The sequence below is a fragment of the Artemia franciscana genome, chromosome 2 (genome assembly GCF_032884065.1).
Source record: "Artemia franciscana chromosome 2, ASM3288406v1, whole genome shotgun sequence".
NCBI classification, from domain to species: domain Eukaryota; kingdom Metazoa; phylum Arthropoda; class Branchiopoda; order Anostraca; family Artemiidae; genus Artemia; species Artemia franciscana.
In genome coordinates, this window is record NC_088864.1 from 11,457,667 (window position 1) to 11,478,988 (window position 21,322).

Sequence of the window (21,322 nt, forward strand, 5' to 3'; positions counted from 1 at the left end):
CCTAGAACGCAAGTCGTCAAATACCTGAATGTTTACTCTGATCCCCTCCCAATTTATAATGGTGTACCCCAGGGACACCTCTTACGCCCAATTTTTATTCTTACCATGATATTGGTGTTGATTTCCCGGGTAGATAGAAATTTGTTGATGATTTAACTGTTCGGGGTGGCCCGAAGCACCCCCACCAACTAGGTGTTGGGGTGGCACGAAGTGCCACCCCAACAGCTAGCTATACATAAATGAAACACATTAAAAACTGCAGTACCTGTCCACTAGACATCCCAATTGTACTAATTAGTCTTTGCAGACATCCTTTCAGAACCTTTGTCAGTACTTTTTGATGAAATTACCTCAACTGGTAAGTTCCCTGGTGGTTAGAAATTAGGTTTTTGTTACTCCCTTAAAAAAGAAGGGTAGTAAACAAGATTTTGCTGGTGCCCGGCCCATTACTCTTACTCAGGTATTCTCCAAGTTATATAAAAGCTTTTTGGCAGATTGGCTGAAAGTAAAAATAATCTCAAATGTTGATCAAAGGCAATTCAGAAATTTGCGCTCTACCTCTACCATACACTATCTGGTTCACCTTTTAGACTGTATATGTATTAAACTTGAAAAAACCCAATACCTGGCTCAATATTATCGCAGTTGACTTACAAAAAGCTTTTGATTTAATTAACCACAATACATTAGTAAAAAAAACTAACCAATGACTTCCTAGTTGACCTAGAACGCAAGTCGTCAAATACCTGAATGTTTACTCTGATCCCCTCCCAATTTATAATGGTGTACCCCAGGGACACCTCTTACGCCCAATTTTTATTCTTACCATGATATTGGTGTTGATTTCCCGGGTAGATAGAAGTTTGTTGATGATTTAACTGTCTTAGAAACATGTATCAAAATCTAAAAAGTAATCCAAGGGACATCTTGGAGTAAAAATCAGATGAAGCTGTTGCTACTGATGTGAGAGTCAACCTTTTAAAGTCAACAGTTTTGACAATTAGTTTCCTATAAACTCCTCCTTCTTTCTCCTGTCCTATCCCCCCTCAAATGTCTATTAATACTACGAGATTACTGGTTGTTACCATCTCAAATGACTGAAAATGGGATTGTCCCATTAATGATTTATTAAAACGTACAAGTACTGCATTTTCTCTCCTCAAACTCAGTAATAAATTTAAATGTCATAAATTGCATTATTTGAGAATTTTTCTCTCTTTTGTAGGTCCTACCCTCGAATATGCTTGTCCTGTTTGGCATCCTGGCATCTCCAATAAAGTGTCAAACAGAATAGAGGCAGTTCAAAAAAGGTGCCTAAGAATTATCTTCAATGAGGGTACAGTGCCTTACATTTCCCTTCTTTGGAGAGTAAATTAAGTCACCCTTAAGAAAAGGAGAGCCCAATTTTCCTTGCGTTTTGCCCACAATGCCGTGCTCAACCCTTGTCCTACTTCTCTTTTCCCTAGTGATTTATCAGGTTATATTATTATAACCTGTCTCATACAGCTAAATATAAAAATTTAACCGGATAGATTAAGGATAATAAAAGCAGCTAAAATATTAAATAGGATAACTCTAAAATAAACTATTATCTATGTAGAAAAACACAAACTTATAGGGAATGAACTAAACCAGTAGTCTTGACAAATCTACCTAAAAGTTTGTGCTTAGTCGTTTAGCCCCAGGATGGACGTTGGCAAAAATTATTTCAGTGATATTTTTCATTTCGAAAATTCGAAACCCATTACTTTGCATCATAGATAAGGAATTGAGGATGAAACACTTTACTCCCTCAAAAGGGCAGACGTGGGCTTGAAATTATAAAAAAGAAATACAAAACTTAAATAGATCTCTTGATTACATTTATTTAATTTTTTACTGTTTACATTACATTGGAAATATTACTTCACGTAACCTAGCGAAACAATATGGCAAACTATAAAAACAAAACGAAAATATCAATTATACCTATAATTCCTTTACTTTCGTCCAGCATAAAACCTTCTGCCGAAATAAAACAACGAATGGAGCACATTATTAAACGTTCGGCATGTAACTTACGCCAAGTTAGGTTACAAACAATTGAAAACAGTTTCCAATAAAAAAAAACATCCTTCTTAAGGAATAGTTTTATTTTGAGACAAAATAAACTTTAGACTAATAAAAATACACTTTATCAGATATGATAGTTCTATTGGTGCCCTTCGTATGATCAACATTACAAGCGCATCTCGCAAAATTACGACTATAGACAGAATCTACAAAGTAAGGGATGACAATAAACGAAAACTTTAAAATTTGTCTGGGGAAACAGCTGCTAATTCTATCCTACATAACCGTAAGGGATTTAGTTTTATACCCTACGCAGGATTAAATTATCGTGGCAGACTTTATCCACCTGTGAAGGCTTTCAAGCTCAATGATACCATTATGGAAGTAGGCAACAATGATTTCTATGAGATTCTTTACATTAAAATATCCAAAATCAAATACTGTGCATAATACCGAAGGATTTTCAACTGAGAACTAGACCTCCGTTGCCTGTGCAACGGGAAGTGTTGCAGCAACTGTGCCCTGTTCCTTAGGGCACAGTTGCGGAGCAACACGTGCAACTGTGCCTTACGGGACACAGTTGCGGAGCAACAGTCTCCATTATGTCCTTCAGAGGACATTTTTCTAATGCGGCTTCGATTGTTATCTTGAAGCATCTTTGATATGGTTTTATTTCGAGCTCCTACTAAACTGAGTTTGGTAAAATGTTTAGCTGGTCCAGAAAAGTTTTCTGCTTAACTTTTGATGGTCTAAGCTAGGAAAATATAAAACAAACCAAATTCACCAAAAAATTTAAATTGCCCCGAGGGCATGACAAAACTTCCGAATAGAAAAACCCAAAGAAGGAATTTTATTTCGGAGAAACTATTGTAAGCTCCAGTTGTTAGGAGATCGAGACCTGTCGAACCGCGTTGGAAAAAAAATTCTAGCTGGTCCAGAACAGAAGTTACCTCTAGAACGTCGAAACTTCGGAAATTATTTCTTAGAGAACGAAGCAACTTGGTATATAGAACACTTCACTTCTTCTTGCATACTTTTCATAGCACTACTCGATAAAAATATAAGAAACATCAAAATCGAAAATTTGAGAAAATTCCAAAAAAAAATCGGAACGAGATGGACTTTTCCGGAATTATTTCCAGGAAATCTGTAAGAGCTACGGAATTTTGTGCTCCGGTTCTCGAAGAGACAAATGAAATTTCTGCATGAGTTCAGCATAACTGTATTTCTAACAAGTTTATTTCCGAAGCTAGGGTCGTCTTAACTTGACGCCAAACATCGAACGCAGAGTTTCTAAGAAAAAAACGGTTTTATTTTTTTTATGGAAAACTGTTAGAAATTTTAGGAACTTCTCTAGAAGTTTTTTACTCTGCTTCACGTTTTCCTTCCCTCTGAAAAACCTCAAATTTTTAACTCTTACCACTTCGGAGCCAAAGGTCACTGATCACGGTGAAAAAAAAAAAAAAAAAAAAAAAAACCTACGAAAGCAGTAGTGTTGCTCTGCAACACAATGAAAGATTTACAGAAGTGAAAACCTTCAGTCATTTGCTGATAACTATAATGGAATATACAGAACCTAAATACAACCAATATTAACATTTATTTTCTTCTTTTTACCTTAAATTGGAAATATTACTTAGCGTTACCAAGCCAAAAAAACAGCTAACTATAAAGCAAAAAAAAACTATATAATTCTATGTATGATTCCTTCATTTTGGTCCAAAACAAAACCTTCTGCCAAAAAACACAATGAATTGAGAAGACTATTTGTTATTTTAACTAGCCGGTGTTTTTTTTACACCAGGTTAATCATAATAATGTTGGAATCTATTAAAAACAGTTTCATTTCACAGTAAAGAATTTAGGAATTTTTTTTAGCTAGGGTCAAAATAAACTTAAAAATTTAGCTGAGACCCTTACTCAATGAATCAAAATCGACTTTGTTTCGAGTCTGTCCAATTTATAGGAGCCAGAACAATAGTGATTTTAACCATTTTTTCAATATGATTTTTTGAACCAAAGGATTTGGCATAGAAACTTCTAAAAGGGTTCATTGAACTAGAAATTGTAGAATTTTGTTAAAAGTAAAGAGAATTTTGAGGACAACCAGCACTAATTACTTCTAAACAATGATTAAAAAAAAATTGTTCAAGTATAATTAAAACGTTCAATAGCTTCGCTTTTGGAAACGAAACCCCCTCACAGCCTCAGAGACAAGGGTTGTAAAACGTTTAATCCCCTCTACCCAAATTCAAATAAAAATTAAAAGGATAATTTGGGAATAGTTTCACTTTTGGTTTTGTCTCTTTCTTGTATATATTTGTAGATTTTACAGATATTTAGATTCTGTTGCTTAAAATATTGGTAATTATAGTCCAAATCCACATTTAACAGGAAATATTTCGTCCCGGAAAACCGGGACAATGATTAAAAGCTACTGTCCTATTGAATGTCCACACTATGAACGCATAAAAACTATATTGAAAACAGTAGATACTTGCATACATTTTACACCTCAAACCTCAACCACACAACACACCTACAAATTTACTTTTTCTTCTCACGTGCATGAAATACTTGTTTGGAATTCAAGCACTTTAGAGAATTCCTTCTAACAAATATCACGTTTGAAGGATTTCTCACCTGAATGTAGTTTATATACTCGTTCAGATGGACCGCTTAATAAAAGCATGTGTTACATACCTCACATTTAAACGGTTTTTCACCTGTGTGTGTTCTCTGATATGTGATCAAATGGCCGGATTGAGCAAAGCCTTTGCTACATAGGTCACATTTAAACGGTTTTTCACCTGTGTGCCTTCTCTGGTGTGTGATCAAATTGTCGCTTGCAGAAAAGCATTTGGTACATACGTCACATTTAAACAGTTTTTGACCTGTATGCACTCTCTGGTGCACGATCAAATTATTTGATTGAGAAAAATATTAATTACACACATCACGTTTAAACGGTTTTTCACCTGTGTGTATTCTCTGGTGTTTAATCAAATTGCCGTTTACAAAAAAGCATTTGTTACACACACCACATTTAAACGGTTTTTCACCTGTGTGTGTTCTCTGGTGTTTAATCAAATCGCCGGATTGAGTAAAGCCTTTGTTACATAAGTCACATTTAAACGGCTTTTCACCTGTGTGTGTTCTCTGGTGTTTAATCAAATCGCCGGATTGACTAAAACCTTTGTTACATAGGTCACATTTAAACGGTTTTTCACCTGTGTGTGTTCTCTGGTGTTTAATCAAATCGCCGGATTGACTAAAACCTTTGTTACATAGGTCACATTTAAACGGTTTTTCACCAGTATGGACTCTTTGGTGCAGATTCAAACTGCTTGAATGAGAGAAGTGTTTGTTACATACGTCACATATAAACCGTTTTTCACCTGTGTGTGTTCTCTGGTGTATAATCAAATTGCCGTTTACAGAAAAGCATTTGTTACACACACCACATTTAAACGGTTTTTCACCTGTGTGTGTCCTCTGGTGTTTGATGAAATGGCCGGATTGAGCAAAGCCTTTGTTACATAGGTCACACTTAAACGGTTTTTCACCTGTATGCACTCTTTGGTGCACGATCAAATTATTTGATTGAGAAAAATATTTATTACAAACATCACATTTAAACGGTTTTTCACCTGTGTGCTTTCTCTTGTGTCTGATCAAATGGCCAAATTGAGCAAAGCCTTTGTTACATAGGTCACATTTAAACAGTTTTTCACCTGTGTGTGTTCTCTGGTGTTTAATCAAATCGCCGTTTGCAGAAAAGCATTTCTTACACATATCACAATTAAACGGTTTTTCACCAGTATGGACTCTTTGGTGCCGGTTCAAACTGCTTGAATGAGAAAAGTGTTTGTTACATACGTCACATTTAAACAGTTTTTCACCTATAGGTACTCTCTGGTGCCCAATCAAATTTCTTGAATGAGAAAAGCACTTCTTGCCTACATCACACTTATCTAGTTTTTCCCTCGTATTTTTTTTTTTATGTCTTTCTAATTTTCTATGGTTTTTACTGACCAAGTGACTATTAGCAAATATTTCCCGATTTTCTAAGCTTTTCGCTTGTGATTCATGTGAATTTGAGCAACTGTTAGGAGACGAATTCTTTGAAACCACTAGCAATGTATTTCTCTGTAGGTCTACTTCTGACAGGGTCGATGAAAAATGACCTTTTATAATTAGATGTCGTTTTATATCACCAATACATTCACACAAACAAATGGGGCATCGTCTCGTTTCTCCCATTTGGTGTTCCATAAAATGTGGAACAAACTCTCTGTAATCACGCAATACTGCAGGGCAGACATCACACTCGATTGGTGAAAGTTTTTCACAGCCAGTGTCAAAATGAAGATCCAGCATCAAAAATGATTTTTCTGTTTTCCCACAGGAGTCACAACGCCAGATCCCAGCAGTTAATTCTTCTATTGCCTTCTCTCTGAGCCTTTTCACGACAACGATTAGTTTTGGGACTAAGAGTTCTGGTTGAATTACACCATCAGAATTGCTCAGAGTGGAACTCATTATCTCTAAAGTAAGAAAAAAAATGAATTAAAGCTAGTATAACAATTATAAATAAAAAATGAGCGTTTCAAAAGTAATACATGATTAGGGTTTAAATAAAAAAAAATGTAGAATACTACTAAAAGGTAAAAAAAAAAGAGAAAAGTAATGAGAATGAACCAATATTTGAATTAGACTGAGATTTATATTCCCCTCTAAAATCTATAATATTTTACTAAAATTACATTCGGTAATAAAATAGTTAATTCATTAAATCAACATAATTTCTAGTCATATATTTGACACATGAATATATCCAGAATCACTTTTAGTTTTAATGCACACTGCAACTTGTCCCATCACCCTATTGAACATCTGTTTATAATATTCCCTTCAAAAATTTCGTCAAAAGTCTAACCTTTTCTACCTGAAAATATGTTGTAAAAATAGAGATCAGGTTTCGCAATCTGGAAAGGTAGTTGTGTTAAGTGAATGAAATATTTGGATAGGTATTTTTTTTTTAATAATGCTAGAAAATCTTGCACCCCCTTCATGGAAATTTTTCCCCATGACAAATTCCTCCATGGAATGTTCCCCCCACATAACCCCCCCCTCAACCAAAAACGCCCCCTGAAAATATGTGCATTTCTCAATAACCATTACTATATGTAAGTACTGGTCAATGTTTGTAACTTGTAGCCCCTCCCATGGGGACTGTGGGGGAGCAAATCGTCCCCAAAGACATAGTTATAAGGATTTTTGACTATGCTGAATAAAACGACTATCTCAGAATTTTGATCCAGTGACTTTGGAAAAAAAACTAGCGTGGGAGGGGTTCTAGGTACCCTCCAATTTTGTTGGTCACTTAAAAAGGGCACTAGAACTTTTCATTTCCGTTAGAATGAGCCCTCTCGCAACTTTCTAGGACCATTGGGTCGATACAATCACCCCTGGAAAAAAAAACACGCATCCGTGATCTGTCTTCTGGCAAAAAAAATTGCAAAATCCCACGTTTTTGTTGATAGGAGTTTGAAACTTCTACAGTAGGGTTCTCTGATACGCTGAATCTTATGGTTTTTCCCCTTAAAATCTTACATACTTAATATACTTAACTTATATACTAAAACTTATATACTTAAAATCAGCATTAAAATCCGATTCTTTTGATGTAACTATTGGCATCAAAATTCCGTTTTTTAGAGATTTGGTTACTATTGAGCCGGGTCGCTCCTTATTACAGTTCGTTACCACGAACTGTTAGACAAAACTTCTCGTGCAAAGCAGATGTCCCAAAAACGAAAAACTATTCAATTCAAATTAGTCATTTTTATCCCATTTCCTAGAGCTATAATGAGAGCACGGTTAACATGGCTAGAGCACATTCCAAAGATGAAGGATTACAAACTGCCAAAGATCGTCCTTGTCGGCCAACCATCTAAGGCCAAATCGAAAGAAAATCGTCCCCAGGTGGGTGGGAGGATACCGCAAGGAATGATTTAAGTGAAATAGGAACTTTTCGGGGGGGGGTGTAAACAGAGAGGTTTTGGACAGATTGGGACGTCGTAGGAGGGTATGAAGCTGTGTTGGCTTCGGGGGGCTTGGTGCTTTGATGAGTTGTTAGGATCAGAATTAATAGTTAAAGGGCTAATGGCAAAGTTGAAAATTTTGAATTCAGCAAGAAAACTTTTTTTTTAAGTAGAAACAGTTTTCAATAGCTCAGTTGAATTGTTTTAATGGACCCGCAAATGCGAATGCAGTAAAAACCAGAAATATGTGGTAGAAAATGCAAAAATGGCGATTTTTGCATGAGAGCGCAGCAAAGTAAACCTAGGATAATTAGCATATTATGCACTAAATCTAAACTAAACTAGAGATATTTTCATAGAAAATTAAATTGATAAACTTAATCAAGTTATTATATTTCACTGAATGGAGGTGTTACACAGGAACAGGCATTGTTATGCATTTCATAATTTCACAATATTTTTACAGTCTTTAATTCACAAAAAATGACCTAGTACACAGTCTCCTTACTGTTTAGTAATTACCATCATAAGTAAAATTTTCGATTTCTTCTTTATATTGTTGCGAAGATAAGCACTTAAAGGACTAAAAAAGAACCGGACTACTAGTTTTATTAAATTATTTTTCTCTAAACTCTCAGCCTGTGGCAATTTTAATTTTGTAAGCAGGTTAATGCTACATCCTCATCAGTTTCAAAATGAACAATATATGAAATTTTTGCACTTGCAACAATTTGGCACTATCCCTGTGAAATTTTATAGAAACTATTGTAATTATTTTTTTTTACTTTGATTGCAGTCAGATTCAAATATACGAAAATATCAGTCCCTTAATATCATATTACATTGAAATCAAAAATGAGAAGAGCAGATTTTACATGATCCCAGTCAAAAATTGCAATTATACTACAAAATTGGCAGTCAAAATATGTTTTTTGCATTACGCTGCAAAATGTCCTCAACGCTATCAGATTTTACTGTAAACCCTTGCACATTCCAAGTTTCATTTAAGCTAAAGAAGACAAATGTATCAGAATTTTTATTACTGTTGATTTCCAAAGTTAGCAATCCAACGTTAGCAACTTTGATGATTCAGCCTGATCTTGTAATTGAAAACACATCGTTCATTTTGTGAAACCAGCTTCTAAGCCAACTAGGGGTTGTAATACTAACTTCGAACCTCCTGTAACTTCAAAATAGGAGGGGCAGGAACCTCAGCAAATTCAATGTATCACAAAAAAATTTAGAGGAATAGTGATAACGCATTTGAAGAGCCAAGTACCAAGCGAAATGACTACACGCACGTACACAATCATGGGTCAATGTAACTAAAAATTAACTAGAAGCCAAAATTGATCAGTGAATGTACTGCTTATGTCACTTGTTTGCCTGTGAGTCTAAGCAAATTCACTTCCCCCTTTTTGCCTACAAGTCTAGTTGACATTGTCCATCATGAGTCAAACAAAAAATCTTGATCATTCCTTAGTTCTATGGCTATCCATCTTAGTTATAGCATAGGATGGATGATAGACAAAATCTAACAACAAGTGAAAATGACATCAGTTTTTATACAATCCTGAAAAAGGCTTATGCCAGCTTTGCCTCTCACTCAGACTACCTGTCTTGGCTGTCCAATTGGCCAATGGCTTGATGGCAACTTAATTTTAAATTCAGTTCATTTTCTCTAAAACACGAATGTTGGCAAAATGGGTCAGCTTGCTCATGCACATTACTGCATCTATTGAATAATTTCTGACCAACAATGTTGAAGAATATTGCACATTCGAGGCATTTTTGAAAAGTGTGCAAAACCATTTATATGATTGGGTGTGTGTGTCAGGGGGGGGGGGAATATTTAAGATACTAGGACACAGCTTTTTGGTACAAGAAGGGTAAATTTTCTCTGCATAGATCTGACCTAATGGAATATCCAATAAATATATTAATGCACAATTTATCCTGAGCGCACTTGTGTATGGGGGGGGGGGAACTCAGGGATGGTAAAAACACAGAACTGAGTCCATATTCGTAATATATGTACTATATTTCTTTTTTATCACAAACTTAAAATCAATTTGTGGTATGAGGTATTGGATGGATGAGTACGGTTAAGGCCTTGTTCAAGTACTTATCTATAAATAACGACGAAGACCACACTGCCTTTCCATCACAAACACCAAAAACAAGAAGAACAATAGGGAATTTTTTTAAGACAGTGGGAAACAAATTAGAATGAATATTTCGGCCCAATGTCCAAGGGCGTCCTCAGCAATACAAATAAGAAAAACAACTTACAAGAGGATAAAATCAATAAAACTAAAATGAACAGTTTTCAACTACATCACGGCTGAACTAGACTTTATCGGGGACATACTTTTTGGAAATGGGTATCCTCTTTTATTTCTTAATAATACAGTTAACCGTAGAGTGAACAGACACTCCCATAAAATCAATGATAATTTCCCATGTGAGAATCCCGATAAGCCCTAAAACATAATTTACCTCCCATATATCCCAAAAATTACTAGAAATCTTAAAGAAGTATGCACACAAAATAATCTGTATGTTGTATTTACCAATAATTTGAAAACGATAAATCTCCTAAATTCTGGTAAAGATAAGACTCCAGTTACCCGCCAAAGAGGTGTCTATCAAATACCATGCGGCTGTGGCAAATTCTATGTAGGGAGAACCCACCAGAATTTCGAGAAACATAAAGATGATATCACCAAAGCTCTGAATTCTAATATTACTTCTGTTTCTTTTGATTCTGCTTTAAGCAGCCATGTTTTCGAAAATCCTAGCCACAAAATACTTTTTGAAGAATCCCCCATTATTAGCAACGATCTAGGCATAAGGCAAGTAGTTCGAGAAGCAATTGAAATCAGACTTAAGATTAATAATAATATTTCCTTTAATAGGGATTTAGGACAATATTCACTGAATGCTCTATAGACAAATTTAATTAAAAATGAACTTACGAAATATTATAAAAAACCAATAGATATTAACACAGAGGCTGTCACAAATAGACCTATAAGATCGGCAGCGAAAAAAGCTAGGCTGGCATTAAAAACGTGTTTTTAAATCATTTTCTTTCATTTCAATGAATTGCCTCGTTTCATTACAATTTATTTATCAGTCCTGGTTGAACTTCGCTGAGGTAAGGATGCTGGGACAGTTTTGAAAAACTGTTAATTTTAGTTTTATTGATTTTATCCTCTTGTAAGTTGTTTTTTCTTATTTTTATTGCTGAGGATGGCCCTTGGACATAGGGCCGAAATATTCATTTTGACTTGTTTCCCACTGTCTTAAAAAATTCCCTATTGTTCTTCTTGTTTTTGGTGTTTGTACTTATCTATATTAATTATTAAGGTAAGAAAACGATCTTCCTTTCTTCTTCTGTCTTTTTTTATGTTCGGTTTTGTGGTGTGTGTTTGTTTCTGTGTTTGTGCTGTTGCATTGGTGGTTTCTTTTTTCACTATGGTTTCAGATCCAGCAGATTTGGCGATTGTATGTGCTCTTTTAGAGGAAAGGAGATCCAAAGTTGAACGTAATAGAAAAACTAGGAAAAATGAGGTGTTTTCTTCTAATATATATTGTAAGGGATTGATCGTATTATTTATGTAACTTTAGACTAAGAAGATGCTAAGCACATAGCCTATTCTAAATTTTTTATATGGGAGTAAAGGGCTGGATATATTGGTTCAAGAACTGATTTCAGCAGCTCAGTGGGCAAACGATGGCTGTAAAACTGTGTTTAAAACTAAACCTCATGGAAAAATAGGGTAAAATACCCAGGAGTCTGTCAGTTAATCCACTCTTTAACAGCTAAATCATTTAAAATATCTATCATACCTTCTAGAAATTTGATTGTTTCACCATCAAATGTTTCAAAATCTTTTTAATAAGCATGTGATTAGCTTGAATGTTTTAACCATGCACAATACTCACACCTAATAACCATGTCTTTGGGGATGACTTAATCCCCCAGAGTCCTCAGGGAAGAGCTGCAAGTTACAAACTGACCATTGTTTACATATAGTAGTGGTTATTATGAAATGTACAGACGTTTTCAGGAGGGCTTTTTCATGTTGGGGTGGGGTCAGGTCGCGGGGGAGGGGTTACGTGGGAAGATGTTTCCATGTAGGAATTTATCATGAGGGAAGAGAATTTTCATGAAGGGGGCGGAGGATTTTCTAGCATTATTTAAAAAAAACAACGAAAAAAAATTTCAGCTGGAAGTAATGAGCAGCATTAAAGCTTAAAACGAACATAATATATTACGTATATGAGGTGGTTCGTCTCCTCCACAATACATTGCTCTTTACGCTAAAGTATTTTTAGTAATTTCAACTGTTTTTTCTATGGCCTTTGTGATTCAGGGGTCATTCTTAAAGATTTGGGACAAAATTCAAGCTTTAGAGTAAAGAGCAAGGTACTGACAAGGGGGCAAACCCACTCATATACGCAATAAAAATACACAAATATAGAAGTTCGTTACGTAAGTTAATTTGTCAGGTATGCATATTTATTGCAAACAAAAACGTTTGTAAAAATAATACAAAAATTTAGTTGCATTTTTAAGTAACCAAAAATCGGAGGGCAACTAGGCCTCCTCACCCACCCCCTTTTTTTAGCAAAATCTTCCGATCAAAACTATGAGGAAGTCATTTAGCAAAAAAAAAATTAATGTGCAAATTTTGTTTTATTTATTCATGTGTGGTGAGCCAAAATCAAAACATGCCTTAAATCAAAAACGTTCAGAAATTATATAAAAAATAAGTTTTTTAACTGTAAGTAAGGAGCGACATTAAAACTTAAAACGAACAGAAATTATTCAGTATATGAAAGGGGTTGTCCCCTCCTCAACGCCTCGCTCTTTACGCCAAAGTTTTTTATTGTTTTAAAAAGTAGAGTTGTGACAAAGAGTCAAACTTTAGCGTAAAGAGCGGGGCGTTGAATATTAGGTTCATTTACTGTATATTTTTATATTCTAATTATGTTTTTATATATACAATGTAGTGTAGCTAACAGAAAGCAACAAGTTTGTCAGTTAATGCTATAAGAGTTTTCTTGTTAATAAAGTATCATTCATTCATTGCCTTTTAAAAGATCTAATTGCTACCAGGATTTAGGGTCTCCCTTCCTCTCCTGTAAAAGTAAGATACAATCAAGATTCCAAAAGTTACTCTTTACTGCCCATGTACTAGTTACTCTTACTGCCCACTGTACTAGCTTTGATTTAGGCTTGACAAGTAGTTTGAGCAGATACTGCATTGACAAGAATTTAGAGACCCAGTGCCCCTTCTCCTGTTGAGAGTGGTTCAACTATAGGCCTCATAAATCAGAAAGAGTGCATTTACTCTTACTTACCACAAAATTTTTGTTAAGATGTGGCAACCTCTTTTAGTTTTTGAACAATCAGAAGAGGTTGAACAAGAAATTAGGAATGTCCTTATATTTTTCATCCCTCAGGGGAATTCATCCTCCTTGTTTCCTAATCCCAATACTGAGAAAAACTTTAAAACTTGCATCCTCAAAATTTTCAAACATATCACCCCTGTAGCAGTGTACTCTTTAGTGATGTACTTACTTGCAACTGCAGCAGGGCTAGACATTATCTGCCTTTTCTGGTTTTCTGAAGTTCAAATGTTGCATGAGAATTGATAGTGGTGTAGTATCATGTTAACAATAGGCAAAAGAATAAAGAAAAACAAAGGCAAAGGTAAGATAGGCAAATAAAGAACTGAAACTGCACAAGAACTTTTCTTTCCTCTTTCAAAACTCCTTCCTTGTAAAGATGTTTTCCTTATCTCCCTGTTTCTTGGCTACAGATCCCTCATCATGATAAAAAGAAAAACTGTGAATGCAGTCCTATTGTTTCAGGATACAATAACTTACCCTTCTTCATAAAAGGAAGCTCAAAGAAGGTAATATGGTCTTCAATCGTTGGGATTCCAGATTAATTCAAAAATTACTTCTGCTTGCAAGCTTATGCCCCTTGCAACCTGAAGCCAGTGAACATAATGTAGGTAACAAAGTCTGGATACCTCCTTTTTGCACAGAAATTTACAACTTTCAGTATCTGGAAAATGTACAATTTATATTAGGGTTTGTTCTAGATTCTATGACTGATATCATGTGAATGTAGTACAATGCATAGGCAAAGTTGGTCAAAAGTATTAGAGAGCAAAACTTTTTTTTACATGGTAAAAATTAATGGTTTGAAGAAGTGTAGTAAATGTAGATTTCTTGATCTTTTTATGCAAAGATATTTTTCTTTGTTTCTAGATCTTGACTTTTTCTTTTTTGGATCTAACAGGACTTCCTTTCTCTGTTTAGTTTACGGTACATTTTAAACTGTATTTTTTTTATATTAATGGCACCAGCAATAACAATAATACTGAAACCCTTGACAAAATATTTGACAATGCTCAAATTCATCTTCAAGAAGTTTAAACTTGGTCTTCTGCTGTTAGTTCCTCATGTGCAGTAACTAAGTGCTAAAAGAACCTTCTTGATAAATACTTCTAGCAAATATCCTTTCTTGAAGCAAATCATACAAATTATTCTACACCTGGTGTAGAATACTCACCTTACTTTGCTTGCATTAGTGTCTTATTTATAGTGTGCCTTTATTGATTCTTCCTTGCGTGAGTGATTGCTTGCTTGCTTGTACATATTGCTTTTTCTTTTATAGGTGCTTGGGTTATAATAAACAATTAAACTTCTACATGGTGTCAGAAGTAACCAAGTAAAGATGGATTCAGTTCATTGCTCAACACCAACGATCAACTGGAATTCCCAAAACTTGAAACATGCATGGAAGAGATTTAAGCAGCATGCAAAATTTATGTTCAGTGGCCCCCTTAGTGGTAAAGCAGAAACTGTGAAATGCTCATACTTGCTCCTATGGGTTGGCGAAAAAAGCAGGGATATATTCAACACCTTCACTATTGCTCACTCAGAACAGAATGTATCTGCATACCTGGCAAAGTTTGACACTTATGTGAAACCAGTGGCAAACCCCATTTTTGCCAGATACAAATTTAACAAAAAGAACCAGGATGCTGTAGAGACAGTTGAACAACATGTAACAAGTCTCAAGATCTTAACAAAAGACTGCTCATTTGGGAATTCAGAAGATGGAATGGTCAGGGACAGGCTACTTTTTGGTATATAAGAAATGACAAAATCAGAGAAAAGTTGCTTACACAGGGATCAACACTCACTCTCACTATTGCCATTAACACAAGCCGAACAATGGAAGAAACCCAAGCACAGCTACTAACTATGAATGAAGCAGAGCACAAGACAGCTATCAAACAAGAAGTCGATGTGGTGAGCAAATATCCTGAATGTTATATGTGTGGTGGACAATATTCCTGTGGACACAAGTGCCCTGCAAAAGGAAAAACATGGTCCAAGTGTGGTAAAATTAACCACTATGCTAGAGTTTGCAAGAGTAAAACAGTGCACCAGCTAGAAATTGCAGGAACAAGCTCCGGTTTTCAGGCTAAACATGCATTAGACTTCTCCCCTAGCTCTGGAAGCAAGTTGTATATTGATTCAATTCATTCAATGAATCAAACCAAAGACTATCACATTCATCTGTACTTCAGTACACAAAAGAAGTACATCAGCTTCAAGCTTGATACAGGAGCAGATGCCAACATACTTCCATTAAAGGAATATGAGAGATTATGTTCCCGTCCCACACTAAACAAAACCAACAGTATCCTGACAAGCTACACCAACGGGAAGTTGAACGTATATGGAGTGTGTGAAGCTGAAATACAACACAAAGATAGACCTGGACATAAGCACAAATTCTTCATGGTCGACACTCAGAAAGTGCCAATAATTAGTAGGCAAACCATTGTTGATCTTGGTCTTGTCAAATTCATATTTGATGTGCTAACAATGCAACCTTGCCCAGATCAAATCAAGATCATGATAAACCAATATGCTGATCTCTTTGAGGGTATTGGCCAACTTCCTCGTGTGTGTAAGCTGACGCTGAAGGAAGGAGTAGTTCCTACAGTTCAACCCCCAAAACGGTACCATTTCCGTTGGAGAAGAGATTAAAGGCTGAGCTCAATTGTCTGGAACAGATGAAAATCATTGAGAAAGTTACAAAGCCTAATGACTGGTTTAATTCTGTTGCAATAGTGGAGAAAGCAAATGGGAACCTAAGGATATGTCTGGACCCCGTAGACCTGAACAAGAACCTAAAAAGACCACATTATCCAATCCCAACGTTCGAGAGCATCGCCCAGAGGTGTGCTGGAGCTAAGATTTTCTCCAAACTTGATGCCACTAGTGGATTCTGGTCAATGATGCTTGATGATGAATCATCCGACTTGACAACTTTTAACACCATCTGTGGTTGTTACAAATTCAAAAGGTACCCCTTTGGCCTCAACTCAGCACAAGACAATTTCTAGAGAAAAATAGAAGAGGCTTCTGAAAAACTTAATCTGGGCCTAATAGTCGATGACATAGTCATTTGTGGTGCTGATGACAGTGAACACGATTAAAGACTCAAAGCAGCGCTGGAACGTGCGCATGAGAAAAATGTGAAGTTCAACCAAGAGAAATGTGTGTTTGGTGCAAAGAGCATTCCATACTTTGGGCATCTTCTGACCTCAGAAGGAATAAAGCCCGACCCCGAAAAAACTCGGGTTATTACGGAAATGCCACTGCCTGAAAACAGCGAGCAGCTTCAAAAATTTCTAGGCATGCTGAACTACTTGTCAAGGTACATACCAAACTTGTCCTCAGTAAACAAAAGCGTAAGAGAGCTAGCACGGGCTGATGAGTACAAATGGAAACCAGGTCATGAAAAGGCACTTGCAACGATAAAATCAGCCCTTTACAGCAACTTAGCATACTTTGACCCAAAGTGCAAAACATAGAGATAAAGGTAGATGCATCAAAGCATGGTCTAGGCGCAGTACTAGCAGTTGACGATAATGTTGTTGCTTTTGGCTCACGTTCAATGAGTGAAACCGAGCAGAAGTATTCACAGATGAAGAAGGAACTGCTCACAGTTGTATTGGGATGCAAGCATTTCCACCAGTATATATATGGCAGAACCATAACAATAAAAACAGACCACAAACCTCTGGAAAGCATCCTTGTAAAACTGATATCCAAAGTGCCACCACGGCTACAGCGCATGATGCTATCAATACAGCCATATAGTTTGAAATTTGTATACAGACCAGGTTCTGAAATACCTGTGGCTGACACTCTGTCAAGGTTGCACACACCTGACCTTGACAACTCTTCAAAAACTTACCAATATCTGACGGGAAAATGGAAAAATCAGGAATGTAACCTGTACTGAATTAAGCAAATTAAGCCAGACTATACTTGATGGATGGCCCCTATCTCGCCGACAGTATGATTCCAGCTGTTTGACTTTCTGGAGCCACAGAGACGAACTTGTAGTCAATCAAGGCATAATCTTGAAGGGGACAAGAGTTGTAGTGCCCCCATCTATGCAGCATGAGATCCTATGACAACTGCATGTATCACATCTTGGCATCACCAAAACCAAGCAGTGTGCTAGGACTGTCGTATTCTGGCCTGGTATCACAAAAGATATCACTTCCTGTATATCACAGTGTGATGCTTGCAATGCCTTTAATGACAAGCAGCAACATGAGCCGCTTCTAAGCTAAGAGATCCCAAAGCTGCCATGGGAACACATTGCCATTGACATCTTCAACTGGAAAAATCAACAGTATCTTATCACTGTCAACTACTATAGTTGATTCTTTGAGCTTGATAAGCTCAACTCATTGACATCATCAGCTATCATTGTGAAATTAAAGAGCCGATTTAGTCGCCATGAATACCAAAATTACTCACATCTGATAATGCTCCAAATTTTCTGTCATCAGAGTTTGGTCAATTTGCCAAAATATGGGACTTTAGCCACAAAACAAGCAGTCCGAAATATCCACAAGCTAATGGACTTGTTGAAAAGACAGTCCAAAGTGCCGAAAAGCTCATGTCAAAGGCACTAGAGGACAAATCAGATCCATACTTAGCAATCCTTGAATATCAAAACACACCAATTGATGATGGTCATCACTCACCTGCAGTATTGCTGATGAGTTGCCAGCTTTGTTCCATACTACTGGTGATTTTATCACAATGCAAACCAAAAATAGTGCCTTATTTGTCGTTTGGATTCAACAAACAAAAGAAACAAGAATTTCATAAATCTTACCATGACTGAACAGCAAAATCATTGTCTGCATTGAAGGAAGGGCAAACAGTTTGGGTCGAACTTAGTGACAAAAAGAGGTGGGAAAGAGCATTGCTAATCAAAGTTTTTGGAGATGCTCCCTGCTCATATCTGGTGAAGACTCAAAATGGCTCAACTTACCAGAGGAACTGACAACACATCAGCCCCAAATGAGTCCAAATGATGATCCTCTAGGGACCAAAACAGATAACACTCTTCATCCCTCACCAAGACCCATCTTTGATGGTCCATTATTTGGAGCTGGAAACAACTCGCCATTTGGAACCACACCTTTGCCATGAGCACTTTTGGATCCATCATCTCCAGAGCAAGCATTCACGTCTCCTCTTGCCCTTAGAACTCCAGGGCCTATAGCCATACCTCCACAGAGCAATGAGGATGTCTCTACCCAGATACTGAGAGATACCAGATTTACCACTTGTTCTGGTTGGTTAGTCAAACCTGTCATTCCCTTGGATCTTTGAAGTAGAAGCTTATAAAGAAGAGGAGATGTAGAATACTCACCTTGCTTTGCTTGCATTAGTGTCTTATTTATAGTGTGCCTTTATTGATTCTTCCTTGCATGAGTAATTGCTGGCTTGCTTGTACATATTGCTTTTTCTTTTATAGGTGCTTGGGTTATAATAAACAATTAAACTTCTAAACCAGGATTACAGATAGCCTTCAAGAGCAAACAAGAATTCTCCAGAGACCATAGTTCTTCATAAGACAAGGAACTGTTAATGCTTCTATAATTATTGTCAATAAAGGCAGTTGCAATCCTCCAGCAGAACAATAGTCAACAACATGGAGATCTTATCATGCTCAATGTATGGTTATTACTGAACAGATCATGCCCATGCTATGAAGTAGTTCTGGGATAGAGCTAAGAACAGTATAATTGGCCCCTCAATTCTTCTTAAATGTTTAGGTTAGAAATGGAATAGCCAGTGAACACCCCCCCTCTCCTAAAAATAAAGGAAAAATAAGTTCCAGAAGTACTTGCCATATTGAGTCAAGTGTCAGGCCACAAAATTCTTGCCTCCAGTTGAGTGAATTTAGGCAGGGAAGGAGACATCACACCCCCAAGCTCTCCCCCCTAATCCAAAATATTCTTCTGTTATTTTTAATTTTTTAAAGATTTTTTGGCATTACCATTGAAAAAACAATCAAATTACCCCCTCTCTTGATTTAGGGAATAAGCCCCCCTCCTATATTTCTGTGAATTGATACAACTGATTGCCTCCAAGACATTCTGGACACACACAAAACTTATAAACATAAGCCATACAATCTCTTATGTAAACATATACCATTACTTATTCTCAGATAATCATTTTGAACATTCAATTGTTTTGATGAAAATTATATATGTATTTTGGTTTTGTAAAGAGAATTTTTTGATTCCCTTTGCTGTAACTAGCAATACTTTATATACTATGTCTGTCTTTCCAGCTCACCATGGACAGGAGAGGGGTAGTCTTTAGGCGACTGAGAAAACCTTGGAAGTGGCCTCTTTAAGCTTTTGTGTTGGTTCTTACAACCAATTTTAAGAATTATTCCCCTCTCCTGTCCATGATGAGCTGGAAAGACTGACATAGAATTCAGAACATTGCTAGTGACAGCAAGAGAAATCAACAAACTCTCTCTGGAAAGCCAAAATATATGTAATTATAAACAAAACAGTCAGATGTTCAAAATTGACTAAATGAGAGGGTAAAAAAGGAATGGTAGTTGTTTACATAAGAGATTTTAGGGCTTGTATTTGTTAGTTTTGAGCATCCAGAATTTCTTGGAGGCAACAAGGGGGCTTATTCTCTTAATCTAAAGAGGGGTAATTTGGTTGTTTTTTTATTTTTTTTTTATTTTTCTTGTCTTTTCATTTTGATATTTTTACTTGGAGGCATATAAGACTTTAGAAGATGGTTATAGAGGGTGATTTTTTTTTTTACCAAAAGCCAGTTTGGATATATATCAAGTTACCCAACTGAATAAAAAATGCAGCCCTCTTGCATAAAATTAAAGCTTCACTGAATAATGGTTATCATTATCATGCATATTTTATAATAATAAAAAAAAACTTTCAATGCTCTAAATTATTTCTATTTTGTTTGAAAAAATAAAAATTGAGGCATTTGTGGAAAAACAATTGATTTAATAAAATCATACTTGAAAATCATAAAATCAAAGTTAAAGTCCATCTGTGTCAGCCACATTCTCTAGGTGATATTAATATAGTCAAGAGATCTATATAAGGACTATTAATATTTTTAATTTATACAAATGATCTTTCTAATTATTTCTGGAAGTAGGATCAAAAGGGTTAAGACATATAGGTATTTGGTAATTATACTAGTTTATAAAACTAGCCCAAAATTTAGGTGTTTAAGTCAATAAAGAAATTTTTTCTCTTCAAATTCTTAATGTTCTTTACCATTTATTAGTAGAATTTAACCTAAAATACTGTCTGATTATGCATTTAAATACATTAAAAATTCATTTTAAACCCCTCTAGGTAATACAAACTAAAGCTGTAGAAATTCTTGGCCCTTTCTTTCATCACCCTGCAGGACTTCAAAACATATCAGAAAAAGAAACTCTATTGTTGTTTTTTAATTAACTAAATCAGAGTCAACTTAAAGATTTGCAGTTATCACTTTGGCAGTATGATTACCAGTCTCCAGGAAATTACTTTCATGATTTACATATTCTTATTTTCAGATTTTCAGATATTCTTTAAGTCAGATCTTCATTGAGAGTTCAAATACCTTCCACAACAAATAGGCTCAAATTAAATAATGGATTTAAAAATATAAATGACCAAACTTTTTTAAAGAAAAAATTAAAATAATAAATTATTTATCCTTGATGAAATGTAGGCCTAGGCTACTTCTCATTCTATAATTTGTATTATATATTGTAAATTTGCTGCATTGGAGTAGCCCCCCTTGTCTCTCTCCTG

At 35.7% G+C, this 21,322-nt stretch overlaps 1 protein-coding gene across 1 annotated transcript; it reads right to left on the minus strand.

The window, feature by feature from the left end:
- Positions 1 to 1,845: 1,845 nt before the first annotated feature.
- On the minus strand, positions 1,846 to 21,045 carry LOC136037252 (zinc finger protein ZFP2-like). The gene is made up of 2 exons (XM_065719885.1): positions 14,001 to 21,045; positions 1,846 to 6,599 (listed from the first exon to the last, which is right to left on the minus strand). The coding sequence occupies exons 1-2, from the start codon at positions 14,008 to 14,010 to the stop codon at positions 4,996 to 4,998; spliced, it is 1,614 nt and encodes a 537-aa protein (XP_065575957.1). The 5' UTR covers positions 14,011 to 21,045; the 3' UTR covers positions 1,846 to 4,995.
- Between the last annotated feature and the right edge of the window lie 277 nt (positions 21,046 to 21,322).